Source organism: Thunnus maccoyii, chromosome 15, assembly GCF_910596095.1.
Source record: "Thunnus maccoyii chromosome 15, fThuMac1.1, whole genome shotgun sequence".
NCBI lineage: Eukaryota > Metazoa > Chordata > Actinopteri > Scombriformes > Scombridae > Thunnus > Thunnus maccoyii.
In genome coordinates, this window is record NC_056547.1 from 28303104 (window position 1) to 28323122 (window position 20019).

Genomic DNA, 20019 nt, shown 5'->3' on the forward strand with positions numbered 1-20019 from the left:
TTTGTATTTATAAATACATGGTGATGATGCATATGATACACGATACATCAACGTATTAATTCATTGGCTTTATTTCTCCGCCCACTGTAGCGAGTGAACCTACCTGTCTGCCTGCAGTGCTCACAGACAGACCTGGAGCTGATCAATCAATATAGATACGGTAAATAAGTTCAAAACACATACAGCAGGATACTCAGCACCCCACGTGGGCCGTCGCAAGAAACAGCTGGTTGATGCTTTTATTCGCTGTGTGAAAACTCCGAAAAATCGACCTGGGTCCGAAAAAAAAATCACGTCGCTTTTTCGCCTCGTAATATTCGCGTTCTGTGTGAAAGTACCCATGACACAGTTCGAAAAAATATATTGACGATATATTAATCGCCTTTATTAAAATAAAAGTCTTTGTATCAGTTGATGGCGTAATAGTTCAATGTGGAGTTTGTGCCAAACAAAAATAAAATGCAATGTATCATGATGCCACAGGGCTGCCACGTTCATCACAGCTTTATGTTATTTTGAGTCATCTACTGAAATATCTGTCTGTCTGAAATTAAAATCTCCAGGCTGATAGCTGTCATGGATGCTACTGGGTGATGCAACAGTATGTACTGTTGCACGTCGGCGCCAGGATGTACGTCAAATTAAGAAAATAAAATAACGATTCAATCTTCACAATAAAACCATTTTAAAAGCTCAGTTTAAGTCATGGTTCTCAAACGTTTTCACATCAAGGACCCTTAAAAGACACAAATTAGACCACGGACGCCATCTGATAAGATTTTGTCCCAGCATTCCTCATCTGATATGACTGTTGCTTTGAATGTTTTTTTTTTTTTGTTTGTTTTTTTTTTACAGAAAGTGTATGAAACCCATGACCTAAATAGTCATACATTCTGTCATGGTGTCATGGAATTATAGTGAAAATATATGATTCTCCTTTTTGCTGGGGATCCCCTGGAACCCACTCAAAGACCCCTGTGGGTCCCTGGACGTCACTTTGAGAACCACTGGCTCAAGTTATATGGAAGAGGAATATACAATGAATGACCAGAAGTAAAGACCTCAATAAACGTGACGTTGGTAGTAAAAGGAAATATTACAACTAGTGATAAATATTATGACTAACTCTGTATAATGTGGTAGGGCTGTGGCTGATTTTCACATTTATTTTTTTTTACCATTGCATGCAAATTGTTTTTATCATACATAGAATTTTTATTGCTATGTATATTTTTACTGGTTTAAATCATCAGTTATATATTTTATTCCTTTTGTTTTTTAGCTATTGTGTTGTTTTTCCTCAGGAGTACTACAAAAGCCTCTCTTATTCTGAAAGAAAAAGAACAAAATCCGGGTATATATTAATTAGGGCGCGTCATCGCAGTTAGCATCAGTGCTGAGAAGTCAGTGACATTGCAGTCTCCACGGATCTTCACAGAAATCTCTTGAAGAACAAGGTAAGTTCATCCATAACTACATGCGTGTCTTGTTAACTGTGTTCACACTGAAATGATGGCGTAGACAGAAATAGTGGCTTTCACTTGAATGGCGTTTTTAAACGAATTCAGGTTCAAAAATCTGTCATTTTCAAGTTTAATTTTATACGTTATTGATAAGAGGTATACACACACATAGAGAACGACTGTCGACCTATTCCAAATGAGTAGGATGTTTGTTAAAATTCGGCGTATATATGACCCACCAAGCAGCATCTTATTGTAGAAAAATCCTATCTAGTACTGTAACGTTTAACACGTGTTAGCTTCTATCCGGCCCACGAGGAACATGTGCTACAATATAATAGTGAGAATACAGGATGATGCAACTTGACATTAAATGGAAGTTATGTGCTGCTTGGTCTACGCCGAGTTGAATGATATTATTCATTAATTTATGAAAAGTCCAACACATGTCGGTAGCTGTTATAGTGTTTGTCCATAGCAAAGCAAAAGTGTAATTGGTAGATTATTTTAATGGACTTCGGTGGAAGGTGCCCTTGATAAGGGACCGGCGCTTACTGTGATGTTAGCTACATGAAAACTCCGCATATTTCTCTCAACAGCTCGTTACATGTCTGCCAACTGGAATTACTCTGAACAAAAACAATGACATACAAAGTTCGACTACAAGAAAACTTTGTTCATTGAGTCAGTTAGTATACCGGTAGTAGTACGTGGTTTGGCATTTACCCAATAATTGTTCCAGACTGCTTTTGCGAGAATCAAGTTTGACGCGCAGCGCCAGCAGCCCCTCCCATGCCTCATACACCAATCTGCTGCTCTCAGGGAAGTTGGGAGTTTCCTTCAGCTTGTAGTCACGTTCTCCGATTTCAATTTGAGCATACACAATATTGCTGTATAAAGAGCTTCCCCAGTGTTTTCTGTAGCTGTAATGTAATTGTGTGCATCGTGATTAAAAAAGAATGTCCCATAAGTCAGCAGGCAATGGTCATTGCTCATCCCTCTGCCTGACATGGGCAGAGTTTCAATGCTGTGTAAGGTTCATTGTAGTGCAGGGAAAGGTTTATGTTCTGTTGCACTAACTTATCATGTGGCTGTGTTGCTCTGTGGAGCATGTGTGTGAGTTAATATTCTAATTTGGTTTACAGGAGTTTTAAGAAATCCACAACAATCAGATATTTTTCACTTTTACACAAGCACCCCTCAAATATTGTATTATTTTTTTTCACAATTGATAAAAAAGTATCTCTTGATACTGAACTTATTTAGTTTGAATGCCACAGTTATTTTACATTTCAGATTATTATAAACTGCATACTGACCAACACTATCTGTCTCTTTCTGACCACCTATTCATCTCTCTCCACAGCTCTGAGATGTGTGGTATCTGGGCTTTGTTCGGCAGCGATGAGTGCCTGTCAGCTCAGTGCACCTGTGCCATGAAGATAGCTCACAGGGGCCCTGATGCCTTCCGCTTTGAGAATGTCAACGGCTACACCAACTGCTGTTTTGGCTTCCACCGCCTGGCTATTGTAGATCAGCTGTATGGCATGCAGCCCTTGCGAATCAAGAAGTTTCCCTTCTTGTGGCTCTGCTACAACGGAGAGATTTACAACCATCAGACGGTAAGGAGGTGCTAGCTGCTGCTCTGAAATCGTTGGTGTTAGTGGTTCTGTGAGGAACCACCAAGGTACATCTCCAGTCTGTTATTGGGCTGCTACTGACCACTGAGCCACCTTGCTGCCAATTATTCCTGTTATGTCATCATTAGGCTTGCCGCGGTAGTCGATGTTACCGGTGTTACACGATGTTGGGACATACACCGATTACATTACTTGCCCACCGCCCAAACCTAGTTTTGCTTTTTTTCTACAGAAACAAACCCATTTATTTCATTTTTGCGTATCAGCGTCCATGTTCATCAAATAAAAAAACTCCAATTTGTAAAGTATCAAGCGTGTTATCACGAGTTTATTAGTCGGTGGGAAAATATCCGCACCTTGGCATCCCTAGCCATCACCTGTTCCCACCATCTTGTCAAGGTTCCAGTCGTCCTAAACTAACACACACAGTTTAGACACTGAAACACCGTATTTAGACTGCACGTTATGTGACCACCCATTCCCATCAAACAGCCTTGAAGATAAAATCCAAATTGACAACATCTGCTGCAGGTCCCAGAGTTTGGACACTTTGCTCACATTCCAAAAGCAGCAGTCCCCTACCAGCATCTACACAGCACCTCTGTCTGCTTAGAAGCACACAGCCCATTAAACAATTATGTACTTGCAAGGAAAAGCAGGAAAAAAATTGTCATGAAGCAGCCAGTGAGTCTGTTCCATCAGATTTACAACTGAAAACTGCTGACACATGGTCGCATGTTAGAAAGTGAGCTAAGACTTTATTATCCTAGAGGGAAATTTGTCTTGGACACACAATGCTGCTGCTGTACAGTACCAAATAATTCAAGTTGGACAATAATTTACTCAGGATAAATACTAAAAATCAGTCAAAACAAAATAAAAGGTAAAACGGAGAACGGAGCTTACTGTTAATGTTAGCTACATGAAAACTGTGGACCTCGCCCTAAAAAGCTTGTTTTGTCTAGAGCATGAACAAAAAGTACATCCACTGCACTAGCCCCGTGATGTTATCACTTATTACATGTTCCCACATTCACCACACAAACATCACCACTTAGTTTGATGTCACTGATTTGAAGAGTAACTGTACCCAGGCAAATAATCCAACCAGTAGGGACTACATGTTCCTCCACACCCTGTGAAAGACTGACTGGTGCTTCTGCTGAATATTTCCACAGTGGGGAGAATAAGTCACTGAGAAATATTTTGCATGTGGTTAATAACCTGCTTTCTGCTCAATTCAACTTTTGTCCAAGATTTCCATCACTAGCGTGCAACTTGTTAGCTATGTTGACTACTTGTCATTGTTGTGTCTTATTAAACTAGATTAAAGACATGCCAGCATCCCTTTCTTCATTCAGCTATAAGTGATTCACATGATTTTGTAACTGGAGGAGTCCAGTTTTGGATTAGGGGGGGAATTTAAAATTTGATTTTGCTCCACAAAATGAAGAAAAAGTGACAATAATTATAAAATCAGTTTTGGTCACACTGAGACTGACTTGAGAGAATCAAAGCCCATTTTTGACTAATCCACTGTTTGTTAGTGATAGAGAAGTATGAATGTTTATGTGAAGACCTAAAAACCTAAAATAACTCTCTGTGCTATTTCTCTCAATTTTCTCCCAGCTGAAGAAGCAGTTTGACTTTGATTACCAGACAAAAGTGGACGGTGAGATTTTGCTCCATCTGTACGATCGCTTCGGCATCCAGAAGATGGCTTCACTCCTGGACGGTGTCTTTGCTTTTGTTCTGCTGGACACTGCCAACAGAAAAGTCTTTCTGGGAAGGGATACATATGGTGTGCGGCCTTTGTTCAAACTCTTGACAAACGATGGATTCCTCGCAGTCTGCTCAGAAGCCAAAGGTAATGGGGTCGTTTCTTACCTCTCCTTGAATCAGATGTTTTACACCTTTTTTTTTTTTTCTCTTCCTTTTGCATTGCTCTTAACTTGTTTTTCTGATCACAGGCCTCACAGAAATTAACCATGCACAGACCACCCCCGCCAAGATTGACGCCTTTCTCCCTGGCCACTATGAGGTCTTTGATTTGAAGCAGTCCGGCAAAGTGCAATCTGTTAAGATAGAGCCGTTTCACTGCTGCACAAAAGAGCCTGCTCATGCCATCTACGACACTGTGGAGAGACTACCAACAAGTATGAAACCGCGTTTGTCTCTTTTTGTTTCGTTAGTTGCTAAGCATTTTCTATGGCGTTATTTAAATCGATGTGTTCACAGGCTTCGACGAGGAGACGGTGAAAAGCAACATCAGATTCCTGTTTGAGAATGCAGTGAGGAAACGTCTCATGGCTCACAGGAGAATTGGTTGTCTTCTGTCAGGTAATTTATGATTCTGCCATCTACAGAATGAGATACTGAAACAGTGCCTGTAGCTGTCTGTTACATGAAACATTGTAACAAACTTTTACATCTTTCTTTGTAAAATAAATAACTAACATACTTTATGAACATAAACCCTCATAAAAACTATCAATAACACCTTGGGTAACATAAAAAGTGAGTATATTAGTGTATTTTCTTCTCATTCCACTTCATTCGGTACCAAAAGGTTGGCATTACCTGTTCTCTACCATCACACATCTACTATATCACAGTGGCTTGCCTGCATTTGCGACATCACATCTACTGGATTCTTGCCAACACTACCAGTCAATGACCAGTGGGTATGAGCTAGTGGATATACTTTTCAGATTACTCACTATGGTTTTCCTGTTTCTCATGGAAGGGCAGGCTGGGTGACTCATTGGCCTGTGAGACCAAAAACTGAAATTCATTCACACATCCTGGCAAAGTACATGGAAAGTAACATTCTGGCCAGTCATAATAGTCCACCATGTAGCTAGCTCAGTCGCTAACTGGAACAGGACAAGAAGTTAACGCGGTTAATTCAAGAGAAGTATTTTAACTATTAATTCTTGTCTTAAGAAGGACTGCAAACCAGGCCCTCTTGTGGAGCTTTTTATATGCAGCAGCACAGGGCTTTATACATTTAATAGGGGTTTTATATACTGAAATATTATATGATATGACATACTGTACTGTAATACACACTGGTACATGAGCTTCAACCACTAGATGTCAGCAAAAACAGATTTTTCAGCTGATGCTCTTCATGCCTTAAAGGACAGGTTCACAATTTTTCAAGTCTGTCTTGAAACATCAGTCAGGAGCCCAAATGAACATTGAAACATGTTTTTCTTGCTGTAATCATTCCTCCTGTTCATACTGACCATTAGAAGATCCCTTCATAATGCACTTACAATGGAAGTGATGGGGGACAAAATCCACAGTCCTCCTTCTGTTCAAAAATGTATATATAAAGTAGTTGAAACTAGCTTCACCTCCAGCGGCTACAACAGTAACATGCTGCTCTAACACTGATGCTTCACTATTAATAATCTAATGATGTCATAAATATAATGAAGGTTTGGTTTTAACTTTGGTGGGGACAATCCAACACAATGATATTGGTAGGCACATGTCCCTACTGTCCATACCCAAATCTATGCCCATATATATAATAATATATCAGTCAAAGGGTGTAAACCACTACTTTTACTGTAATACTTTACGCACATTTTGCTGCTAATACTTATGTACTTTTACTGTAGTAGGATTTTTCATGCAGGACTTTTTCTTGTAATAGAGTATTTTTACATTGCTGTATTGGTACTTTAAGTAAATGATGTGAATACTTCTTCCACTACTGTTTACTTGAAAAATTGTGAACCTGTCATTGAATCCTTTTTGGACTCCCAGGTCCTCTGTGTTCCCTCAAAGGGAGTCAAGATGTTCTGATATTGGACAATGGTCAAAATTTCACCAAAGTTGAACTCTTACTTTGCCACTGATTGTTGTGTTTTATTTTAGCCCCAAGTTGCTGGTGAAGGAATCTGAATTGCATAAATTGCTAAAGTAATGCTAAAAGTAAAATTTGCTAAAATAAAATGCATCAAACTTATGAAAAATATTGGTGAGGTAAAATAAAATACAGGCCAGTTCTGTCCAAACATGTGATTGGCTCCTGTTGAGGAGCACATTGCCCTGTTATGTTGTCATTAGATAAGCCTGAATACAGTAATTTCTTGGAAAGCGTTATTGATGCAAGCTGGGAAGATGGGAACCAGTCGTTTGGGTCAATGAACTTCATTCATGTTGTCCATCAACCAGGTGGTCTGGACTCCAGTTTAGTTGCTGCTACACTGGTGAAACTGGCCAAAGAGGAGAAGCTCCAGTATCCCATCCAGACATTCTCAATCGGGTCAGAGGACAGTCCAGACGTCATAGCTGCTCGCAAGGTGACTTCTTCTCATTGCCAAACTATAGTTTTTTCTTCTACAGTTTTTTTTATCTTCTTCTACAGTCGATGATATGAAGTTTTTTTGTGGAAGGAAAAAAAACTTGGTCAACTTTTAAGTCAAGTTGTTTTGTGTTCGTCAGGTTGCAGCTCACATCGGCAGCGAACACCACGAGGTGAACTTCACCGCAGAAGAAGGCATCCAAGCTGTAGAGGAAGTCATCTTCCACCTGGAGTCCTATGACATCACCACCATACGTGCCTCTGTTGGTAAGTGCAAAATGAAGCATTGTAGGAAATGTATGACGTTAAGAAACTACGAAGATGTACATCATCATCATCATCATCAACATAGATTTAATTTGGACCCCCCAAACTGCAACTGGACCAACTGAAAAGTAAAATGTGTTTCAGTCACACTAAATACATTTTTGACTAAGCAAAACTACATCTATGAAATGAAAATAAAGCTAATAAAAAAATATGGCCACGGTTGCAACCTTATAAATAATATGTTATCATTTGCTCTCATTTCAGTGTCATACAAAAAAAAAATCAACACTATGAACCTTACAAACACAGCATATACTGCAGTGCTGTTGTTCTGGATGATATTACACTGCACAGCTAGTGATGTAGACTATCAGGCTTTTCACTCACAAAACAGCAGAATGATGGTAAACATTTGCACGGGATCATTATGTGGATCTGAACTGAAAGTGTGAACGCTTCACATTTTTCTGATTGATGTGCTCACTGATGTGACAAATGTGTCTGAGTATGCTGTATCACTACATTCCTCTTCCTCCTGATTGGCTCGTTTGAATCGCATTGAAATCCAGTGAGATTAGCGAAATGGTCAAAGAGGTCAGCGAGGGCAACATATGGGACGTTTACTGCGTTATAAACCCGACCCGACACATTGCAGCCATAATGACGGTCTGAAAACGGGAGCTGTGATCCCAGTTTGTCCAGTAGTGCATCTTTAAAACACTGCAGCATCATTCTATAATCGATATATATCACAATATAAATCAAGTTAAAACTTCCCTTTAAACTTACAATTCTGTCAGGATTTCTTTGACGTGGATTCAGAATGTGAAAACTGAAGAATCGTATCATCTGCGAACAGAAAATTAATCCCTAATAAAAGAAATTAGACAAAAATGAACTTAAATCTTTGTTGTGCAACAGCCTTCAATCATTACCAGACACCAAAAAGCACATTTACACAAACTTGGTTTCCAAAAGTGCTCAGTCAGAACACTCTTTGCTTTTCTTTCAGCTTTTGGGTCCATTACTTTCATTAGCTTCTTGAATCATGCAAGAACAAAGCAACAGCATGTGTTACGTCTCATAAGGTGTAAAGCTAGAAAAGGCAGACAGGACAGTGTGTCGCTGGGGTTTTTCTCTGAGCAGCTCCTCGCTTGTTTCCTGTTGATTGTGACTGTTAACACTCTGCATCTGCTATTGGGTGACAATGTTTCAGGTGATGAGATAAGTTGGTGGTATTTCCTGTTTTTTAAATCACATTTTTAGCAGAGTTCACATGTATGCTCCACTCTGTTGCAAGTGGGATTTGAAGTCACCTGTACCACCATGCCACCGTCATCTTTTGACCTTGTTAATCTACAGTATTTCCTGTGTTTAAGGTTGTTGTGGCCGCTGAGCTGTCGCTTCCTTTGTTGACACGTGGAGTTTCCTCTGAAGGAGCGCTCATCTCTTGTTAAATCAAAAGAGTAGCATGTGGTTGGTTCAGTCAAGTCAACCAACCACGCCAGGGATGTTGGCTGTTTAAAATACCGCCCTGTGATTGGTTACAAATAGCTCTGCTCCTGTGATGTGATAGGCTCTCGTGCGTTGTCAGGCAATGTTTCCTACTGACAGTTATATCGACCATTTTCTTCTTGTTGGATTTTATATTAGGACGAGTGTTTTTATATGGTTTATATGGCCCAGCTGTACTGCAGTGTATGTAGGCAGGAGTGAATCCATTGGTTGACCAGTGTGCAGTGTAATATTAAATAAAAAAAGTATCTCTCTGCTTTAAATCATCCTTTACAATTATAGCCATCTTTTCAAAGGATCCAGAATGCTTTACAGTCATTTCTGGCACATTCTTCACTCAGTCATATGGACTAGCTCTCTTGATTTGGTCTCTTTGTAACTGAATGTTTTTCTGCTTCTTCCTCTGCAGGTATGTACTTGGTGTCAAAGTACATCAGGGAGAAGACGGACAGTGTGGTCATCTTCTCTGGAGAAGGCTCTGATGAACTGACTCAGGGATACATTTACTTCCACAAGGCAAGTCCTCCAATCACTGTCTCTCTGCATCAAACAACAGATAATCGGAGACAAACAGACACACACCGCACATATTCTCACCCTCTAATTCAGTGGAGCTACTGTGAAAGTTAAAACGTACCCACAGAATAGACTGGGGAAAGAAACACAAGTTGGGGACAAAATGCATGTGATCAACTGCACTCTCTAATGGCAGGATGTGTCAGACATGGCAGACAGCAGCTGATCTTGGTTTTGCTGCCATCTAGTGGTTGAAGTTCTGACCTCGCTACAGCAATGTACAAGTGTGTCCTGGAATGTTAATAGAGTTGAGTTGTTAACAAAAATGTTATCCTCATCCAGGCTCCAAATCCCAAAGCAGCAGCAGAGGACAGTGTTCGTCTGATGAAGGAACTCTACCTGTTTGATGTTCTCCGTGCTGATCGCACCACCGCTGCACACGGGTAACACCATTCACCTCATTCACAACTGCTGCATCACATCACAATTTAGGCTGACAAAACCACACAGCAACATGTCTGAGAAAACAAGTCCTCTGTTAGAAAAGTCCCCTTTTTTTTTTTTTTTTGCATTTTTTTAATTGTACTAGAAGTTAGTGCAGACTTTATTCATTTGTGAATGGCACAATTCTGTTTTCTAAAAGTCTTTACTAATGCTACAGCATGTCAGTGGAAATATCTGCTTCACTTAAATATTAAAACCCTGAATTCCATTTTCACTTGTTTCTATGACATCAGCTGTAACGCCTTCATCCCTGTTCTTAAAAATCCTGAAGGTGCTCTTTCTGCTCTCTACTGTAATCTGTTAGTTAATTGGACAAGATTGGAATGTTCAATTTTAGTAGTCTTGATTAATGTAACCACTAAAAGGAAATCAAGTGTCAGAAGAAAAAGATGAAGTGGTCTGACTTGAACGGCTATTTGATTGGAAACAGTTAAATGAATAATGTTTTATAATTAGAGCAATTATGTGATTAATAATTTAACCTCATTGCTTAATAACTAACCACAGGAGTGAAAGCCATTAAAACCCAACAAGGTGATACTGGTTGTAATAAGTAAAAAAAAATGAAAATGAATTTGGAACAAAGAACCTAAATGATGATCACTGATAATTGATAGCAATGGAGCTCTCAGTTGAATAATATATATTTTATAATATATATTTTTGTTTTGTGTCACACTTTTTGGATTTTTTTATTTTTGTTTCAACTCATCTGAAATTCCTTTTTCTCATTCAGCCTGGAGCTCAGAGTGCCTTTCCTGGACCACAGATTCACAGCGTACTACCTCTCCCTGCCTGAGGAGATGAGGATTCCTAAGGTTGGTTCATTTGTGCAGTTGTTGTCGTCCATGTGCTCAAACCAGTGAAGTCACCTTTTTGAAGGCAGTTTTCTACCATCGCCTTGTAATAACTCTTTGTTTTTTATGTAACCAGAACGGAGTGGAAAAGCACCTTCTGAGAGACTCTTTCAAAGGTCTGAACTTGATCCCTGACGAGATCCTGTGGAGACGCAAGGAAGCCTTCAGTGACGGTGTGATGTCAGTGAAGAAGTCCTGGTATACCTGCCTGCAGGAGCACCTGGAGTCTATGGTAGGTGTTACTGTGGGACCAAGAGCAATAACACACATCAAACTTCACTTCACTCATGAGCAGTAATCCATCCTGAAGTATTTTTCTGAACAGGATTCACATGGATAATTAGTAGTTTGCCTCATCCTTATTACACCATCACATCCATATTGCTATGCTATTTTTTTTTTTTTTTGGACAAACAAACACTCACCTGTAGTCCCACAGTGTCTGACCTGCTCTGTCTCCTCTCAGGTGAATGATGCCCAGATGGAGAAGGCGCACAAGACCTTCCCTCACAACCCTCCTCGCACCAAAGAGGCCTACTACTTCAGACAGGTGTTTGAGAAGAATTACCCTGGCCGGGCTGAGTGGATCCCCCACTACTGGATGCCACGCTGGACCAACGCCACTGACCCATCAGCCCGCACCCTGTCTATCTATAAACCCGATAAAGACCAGTGATTCACTGGAACAGCTGTGGGCCTGTGTCTGTCAGTCATCAGTGTGTTGGCCTTCTTAGGACCTTCTCCACTACATGTGTCACTCTTAGCCCTTTTTTAGAATTTGATTTATTCGGCACTATTTTGAGCTGCTCCTGGTTTTACCCTTCATGAAATTTGTCAGACTGTGATGTAGTTTATCAGACCAACTGTAGAGTTTAACGGATTTAGCTGTACTGTTAGAGGAGTTCTAGTTACTCAGTTTGCTTTGTGCAGCTGACTGCACTATGAAAGCTTCGAAGGTACAGCAAAGCAGTTATTGTTTTACAGCTAAATCTGACAAACTCCATCAAAGTCTGACAAAAAACAATGAATACTTCCTGAAGTACAGCTAAATCTGATCAACAAACATCAGGGTTAGCTTGATATTTTCATTTTATTTATAGGACCAGTGTGTAGGATTTAGTTGCATCTAGACCTGAGGTTGCAGAATGCAACCAACTGAATACTCCTCACCTCAACTCCCCCTTCCAAGCATGTAGGAGAAGCTATGGTGACCACGAAACTCACAAAAAATGCAAAAGGCCCTCTAGAGCCAGTGTTTGGTTTGTCCGTTGTTGGCTACTGTAGAAACATGGCGGTGCAACATGTACATATGTTTATCTACATCCCCATGTAGATATAAAGGATTCATTCTAAAGGAACAAAAATACAATGGTTCTTATTGTCATAACATACTTATGAATATTATATTTCATTTCTGCCAAGTCTGTTCTGCTAGATAGCACTAAATTCTACACTCTGGACCTTTAAAGGACCATCCCAGAGGTTTTATATGATCAGCTCATTTCCTACCTTTTTTTTTTTTTTTTTTTTTAAATTGTTAACCATTTTCCAAAGCACGCTATTATTTATTAGATTGATTTTCTGCCTTCCAGGTAGCCATTTGTTTCAGTTGATTTCATTATGCTATGACATGAAAATGAACCTGCAGAGACTTGAAACTTGCTTGGGATAACAGTAATCCATCACAGGGAACACCTCACTGTTTTTGGGTACTGTGGGATATATTATGAGTACCAAAACTGAGCCTTTACAGGATCGTCTGTCTTCATTCTGCCTTGAGCTGCTTAACCAACTAAAATATTATTCTGATTGGCAGTAGTGTGAGTTTTAGTGTCCTACTCTTCCATCATAGTCTACATGCTGTTACACAGGCTTTTCTGTAGTGTCAAATATTGTCTCTTTAATTTATTTTCATAAACATTATCAGCATCCTGAATCCAAAAATAATGAGCCTCAATCAGCACATCAGTCATATTCTAGTTATGTGGAAAAAATAGAATAACCTGAGGCTACGTTCTTTCTTTTAGATGGTACTATACTTGAAGAGACCTCAAATTCAAATTCTTTACAGATAATTTGTCCTCATAAATTACCATAGACATGATATAGATAGACATATATTGAAACAGTACATTTTAATAGAATCCTACCCATCACTTGAGGTCATACTGAACCTACTGATCTGAATTAGATGCCCATCGGGTAAAATTACTTCAACATTTGCTCAAATGTTTCTTTGTTGGTTTGGCTGTAGAGTCGCTAACACCAAAAAGGCTGCAGCTTATTGACTAGTATATTATGCAATGTGTGTAAAGGACATCTTTACAGTTTCTCATGGGTAGAGGTGAGTCATGTGTGAACCTGGCATGGTTTATCACACTGATTAATGCCATCTGTGCTGGTTTTTTCCACAGGGAAATAGGTGTTTGAGTCAGAGAAGATAGGCATTTGTTGCATGTATGTGCAACATAATATTTGAGTTAGGGTCGGGGGATATGATGTATATTAGGAGAAACTTATCAGCTGTTAGAGTGTTCCATCAAAGGGAACAACTACCTATGTTTTTCAATCATTTTAGGTATTTCTTTCACTTGGTTTGCAAGTAAATTGAATTCAATTTCTAGAGAATTATCTATATCACAATAAAAAGTTAAATATACCGTAATATTTTATCCATATGGCCCACCCCTTCCAAGTGTTGAACTGAGGAGTGAACTATAGGTAGTGGACATAATAATACCTGACAATGTACTACAATTTTGCAACATTATCTAACAGTCAATATACATTTAACACTGTAAGCTTTAAAAAATATCTCAGTAATTTATTGCAAGGCTCTTGAATTGATTGCATTATATTTTCAGCTCTGTTATTTTGTCCACTCCCCATCATAACAATTATCTGTCTGACTTGCTTTCTTGTAATTGTTTATGTTTCGTACTAATTAGTGTTAATAAATTCACTCTTGGCACTGAAATGTCTTCTATGTTCTTCATGCAGTACCTGTCTGGTCCACCAGAGTGCACCCTTACCTCAGTTGTACAATTTCATGACACACACACACATAAATCACAAGGAATTCACAATTTGCAAGCTGAAGTTCAACCAGTAAAGAAAATAATTTTAATATTTGTCAAACCACTATAACACACAGGTATCTGTCATATCACACCATATGTCTGGGTGGAGATCAGGACAGCTTTTCTGAAGTCACTCGAAAGCCGAAATGAGAACCTGTCCCAGTGTGTTGTACTTTGAGAACAATCAGTTGCAATTAAACAGTTATGAGGCACTATACAGTGACTTTGGCAGTGCAATTTTCAGCATACCCCGGGGTATAGCCTTGCTTTGATGGTCCACAACAACATTTAGTCTTTGTGGCATGGCAGATGGTCTAGAACGGTCACAGAAATCACTAACATTGATAATGACATCATTTCCCCCTCCTCTTGCCCCTTTCTACCTTCTGCTGGGACAAATGAAACTGGCACAGGTACAGCACTGCTACATCACTACAATGTGGAAACAGAATCTTTTTATTTGACTAACAGCTATACACAGTTTTGAGAAAATAAATCCAGCGTCGGATACCCCTCCCGAGGATGAGGAATGGCTAGATGAGAAGCAGGCGGGTGAAGAGATGACTGTTTAGCGGCGCTTGTCGTACGTCTGTATTGTGCTCCACTCATAGGAATCTGCAGAGGGAGATGGTTGTTAAACAGGGACCTCTATAATAACCACACAGTTTATTTCTTTAAAAAGTGGCTGATAACATGAGGACAGTTCACACATTTAACTACCTGGCTCCTCTTGGCTCCTTTTCCCCATCAGTCCAACAAAAGAGTTGACTTTATGCCCTTCAAGGAAAAGATATTTTGATTTAAAATAGTTCACAGAGACTAGTGTGACAAAACAGCAGCAACAAAGTTTCATTAAGCTAAATGAAACTAGGGTTATAACCAGTATTTTAGAAATACTGAGGTCAAAAGTTCAAGTTCCCCCCTCGCAACCACACCCACCCCAGAAAAAAGCCACTGAAAAACATCAGAAATTTCTAATCATTTTTAAAAATGATGTCATTTTTTTTTTTAACCTGAAACAGTCATATTTAAAGAAATTTGGTCCAGTGCTTCTCAACCTTTCTGGTTTGTCTGAAGATTGTGACCACTTCAACCAAAGAATGATTCCTGATTCCTTCTCAGGTTGTTCATTTGAGGATGAAGAGGATATATTAACTAGTAATTTACAAGAAAGAGTCTAACTTGAATCAAGTCTGGAAAACGTTTTCCCTGCATCTGCTTTTATCACATGATTTAGTCTAAAAATATTAGGATCTCCCTAAAAAAAAAGCCACCATGTGTGAACTCAACCTGATGGAAAATCAAAATCAAAATAAATCTGATGGACAGTTGCATCACAGCCTGACTGGGGCCCCTGTCAATCACAGTAATGGACTGTAATATGATCAATGGGGGTGGAGGGGGTGGGGCGCTGTATTGGATTGGGGTGTTATAAAACCAAACACAGCCTTTAGGGAATATATATTACATATTAACATATCACACATCAATATTTGCATTAAACTGATGAGAGTAAACTGTAAATGTACTAAATCCTGACCTGCTGGAGAAGAATGAAATAGTATTTTTGTCTCTGGTGTTTTGTGTAAGAGACAGTGTAAGAGTGTAAGGACAGAAGACATTCCTGTTAGAAGTGAAGGATGAAATGCGTAGCTCCATCTATCCATCACAAGCGTAAACAATCCAATTTAACTCTCAGATGTCCTTGGGGCATTGATCCCAGCACTCTCCCTCACCCTAATAATGAGTGACTTATAGTCATGCCTGCATAAGAGGAATAAATTAGATGTATACTTACTTATACTGCGCTGTGTTGCATCACTGAGTGGGTGACTAATTTAGACAAAAACCCCTGACAAAGAAAAAAGGAAAATCCCCTCCTCCTCATTCCTTTTTTCCTCTACGCTCTTTATCTCTTTCCTCTTTGTCGCACACAGACTTCTGCTCTGGACCACCATCCATACTGACAAATTAATGTGTTCAAAAGAAAAGCAAAAACAGTGACAGACAGTAATCTGCAGTTGCTGTCAATTAATTAAACCTTGTGAAATTGTGTGTTCCCTTCAATTACAGAATCTTTTTTAACCACTGTTGTTAAATATAAATATTCAATGACTAATATTGTGGGCGATATATGACAGGACTTGCTTTTTCCCCATTGTGCTGACACAATGCTGGCACCGAATGACTGACCCAACCCACTTGAGTCAATGTCTGTAGTACTGGAGGAAGACATATACTGACTGCCAAAACATCTGCTGGCTCATGCTCCATCATTTTATTGTCAAATATAATATATACATAATAATGTTATAAAAAGCTGGTTATGAAAAAAACTGTATTTGGTCAAACATGGTTCCTCTCATACTATATAATGTTAGAGGAGTGTAAATTTGATCTAAACAGAAAAAACATGTATTTCAAAATGTCAACTTTTCATAAAATAAGACAAACTAGCTTGTTTTAGGCATTTTCAGATCATTCAGTGAGCTTTTAGAAGGTCTAACACACAGGAGCAGAGACGTAGCTACCATCAAAGACATTGACGTCATGCCCTTTGTAGTTTTTCTAGAAAATTAGCGACATTTACATTCTAAACTTACACATGGTGGGTATGTTTTTAAGGCAGATTCCATTATTCCTACATTTGACTGCTAGATTCTGGATTTTTATGTAATAATAATAATAATAATAATAATAATAATAATAATAATAATAATAATAACGTGTGTTGAGTGAAAGGTTTTACAGTTTCAGATTCAGTAATAAAAATGGGTGTGGGGGGGGGGGGTTGGTGGGGACTCATGACGTCAGTATTTCTATAATCCTGGTTATGGCTCTGCACAGGACAACTTATCAAATACGGAGGTATGATTTTTACTGCACAATGAAAGATCAAGCCAAAATGACCAGAAATGAGGTATGCGGTAATGAGGACAAATGTTTCCTGTAGGCTGGACTGGTGACACTCATCGAATAAATGATCACATTCAATCATCAGTCAGAAATCCACTACTGTTTTCCAGCAAATTTAAATGATGTTAGTCTGATTGTGGGAGAAGGAGTGTTTCCTTCTTACTGACTTTTAAGGCACAATCAGGAGAGTTAAATAACAAACGAGTGACTATACTTACTTTTGCGGGTGATCTGTGCATTTGCTGTGGGAGGAAAAGTAAAAAAAAGAGAAGACAAAATTAAGAGTCAACAAGTCAGCAGAGGGAAGTAAAAACCCTCTGGCATCAGAAATGAGGCGTTACCCATAGAGCGCTTCCCCATCAGACCGATGAACTGGTGTGGCCGCGGCTTTCTTGTCATCCTCAGGAGGATTTCTCTGAATGGGTCGTTGGAAAGCCAGCCGTCCTGAGGGGTGCAAGAAACTCAATGAATCTTCACAGAGACACCAACTGGAATCCTGCTAACCTGGGCTGTAGGATGTCATTTGTCACCAAAATGTTAAAATAAGTTTATAAAGAGACAATATTATGGGGACAAAATGGAGCAATAACTGCTAGAGGAAACCCCCCCCCCCCCACACACGCACATACACACACAATAATCCACATATGCCTTGAATTTTGAACTTCTACTAAGTGTTTCTATTTCCATCTCAGGACATATTTCTACAGTATGCATTAGTCTGACAGTCTGAGATGTGGACCTGGGGGCCTAATGTCTCCAGCGCTGAGTTCTAATGATTTATTGTAGGCTCATTCATCTGCAGAATGGCCCCAGCCTACAGTTTATGGTATTGGTGGAGCAGTTTGGAACGTTTCCAACTCGCAATGTCAAACACAGGACGTGCTTTTCATGTCAATAGAGATAGTCTGGGCTTCAGCTCCTCATACACTGCGCACTTCAGCCTTTATTTAATTTCCTATTGGCTAGTCTGCTCTGACTGCTGCAAACATCTCCTCCTTCATGCTGGGTGTTCTTTTTTGTTTCACCTGTTTCTGTTATAAATCCACTTATTCCCCTTATTCCTCAGTGATAGGCCACTATTGCTGTGATTTGCTGTATTCTGTGTATCTTAACATATTGACACTAATTTTGGAAAATGGATGAAACTCACGCAGGCAGATTTGTTTCTAGTTTTAAGAAATACAGCCTTGATGTCTTGAAGGCTGAAACTGAAACTTGCAGGTTGGGCTTTTTTTTGCCAGTGAGAGAACTGGCGTCAATTCGTTTCATTGTCTGGCCACACTTAACTCTAATTAGTTAACACTAATCAGTTATGTTCTATTAAAAAATATGGCTAATGGTAAGAGCAAAAAATAAGTAAAAATGACGAAAACATCAGATCATATTTTTTTCCAAACATAAAACATCTGGATATATTCCCTACAAGCTGACAGGTAACACACTTGTTCTCATATTATCTCATCATTATTGCTCTACTTTGTCTACAGAAATACACAACAGTTAACAGTTATTATGTTTAGACAGGTTTTACTAATAAGGTTTCTATAGCAAATATCCTGCTGGGTAATTCGATGTTGAGATTAACTTTATTTCAGTAAAAAGACATCCTAGTTTAAAAAATATGCTCTCAGTTTCATCCCACTAACTTACCTTTGTGCTCTTACATATTTTGGTTAAAGAAGCTTATGCTAGTAGGTGCAGATTTATGCAACTTTAATTCAAAAGAGAAGAAACTAATAATAATTACTATTGTTTCTGCTTCTGACTAGAACACAATAATAAGCAAAAACTGGCATTTATGAATAACAAAGTTGTCTAGTAAACTACCTGAATTTGATTACTGCTCGTCCAGTAGTCAACCTCTTCTTTTGGGTCGTTCTCGCAAAAAACTTGGGCGACGGCGAAAAGAGCCATTAAAACTGGTAAAAGCAGCAACTTCATGATGCCAAACTTGTTTTTCGACGCAGTTTTATTCAGATAAATTAGTCGCTATACGAAAAAAAAATAGCTGTCGTTAAATAACTACAAAACAAACAAACAAATACAAAATGAGTAAGGTTTGAGGCACGAGCAGCAGCTGTATCGTGCGCGCACTGCTTCTTCCGTTTCAGCTCAACAGTAGTCCATAGTGCGTGCGTGCGTCAAAACGCTGTGCCAGGCTCCCGCCACTGTGTCCAAAGCTCTCCGCGCGCTCAGCCTCCGCAGTTACTTCTTCGGTCTCGTGCGTCCTCCTGTCCAGAGAAGCCTCGCATGCGCTCCTATATAGCGGTCTAAGCAGCGTTGCTTAGTAACGCTATTACAGTAGTGTGATTACTCGCGCCCAGTCACGAGTAAAGATGTGTAATGATACTTCAATTAAGTTACAGTTGCCAGTCAAACCACTTCTCTTATCACGAGCTGTAAACTATGTGCGTCACTGGACTTTCTCCATATTAAACTAAGCCTGAATGTAGTCTAATTTATCATCCTTATTCAGACATGTATTGTGTACTATAATACAGCACTCATTCTGCACAGAGGTCTAATCATTTATAACATCACAACATTTCTGGGAAGACTATCCTCAAAAATGGACCATAAATAAGATATTATTTTACTTGGAAGAGATCTTAAAATACAGTGGAAGGAAACTAATGTTGGATTCACGTTTCAATTCTCGGTATAGCAATTAAAGATTTTTTTTAATGTATTTATTTATTCATTTTTTCAGTAAAATGAGTCATAATGGCAAATATAAAAAAAATCTGAGTTGTACATCTAGAAGGATATTTCAAATGATAATCACACATTTGTTTTTACAAGCTGCTGTTATTTATCATCTGAAGGCTGTGAGGAAACGGTATTTTCTAGTTCTGTTGACATCTTAAAAGCAGAAATAACCTGTATGAAGCGGAAAGCTTGTATCTACACCGACATAATGACGTAACAGTCACG

General features: G+C 39.1%; 2 protein-coding genes across 2 annotated transcripts; one reads left to right on the plus strand and one right to left on the minus strand.

Moving 5' to 3' along the window:
- Positions 1 to 1349: 1349 nt before the first annotated feature.
- Positions 1350 to 11774, plus strand: asns (asparagine synthetase). Its single transcript, XM_042434500.1, has 12 exons — positions 1350 to 1457; positions 2830 to 3085; positions 4733 to 4970; positions 5074 to 5259; positions 5342 to 5443; positions 7295 to 7422; positions 7565 to 7691; positions 9619 to 9725; positions 10068 to 10168; positions 10966 to 11047; positions 11163 to 11318; positions 11553 to 11774. The coding sequence occupies exons 2-12, from the start codon at positions 2837 to 2839 to the stop codon at positions 11760 to 11762; spliced, it is 1686 nt and encodes a 561-aa protein (XP_042290434.1). The 5' UTR covers positions 1350 to 1457; positions 2830 to 2836; the 3' UTR covers positions 11763 to 11774.
- Positions 11775 to 14202: 2428 nt separating this feature from the next.
- tac1 (tachykinin precursor 1) lies at positions 14203 to 19323 on the minus strand. The gene is made up of 5 exons (XM_042435986.1): positions 18913 to 19323; positions 17424 to 17526; positions 17301 to 17324; positions 14887 to 14943; positions 14203 to 14781 (listed from the first exon to the last, which is right to left on the minus strand). Exons 1-5 carry the CDS (start codon positions 19024 to 19026, stop codon positions 14735 to 14737), a joined length of 345 nt encoding a protein of 114 aa, XP_042291920.1. The 5' UTR covers positions 19027 to 19323; the 3' UTR covers positions 14203 to 14734.
- Between the last annotated feature and the right edge of the window lie 696 nt (positions 19324 to 20019).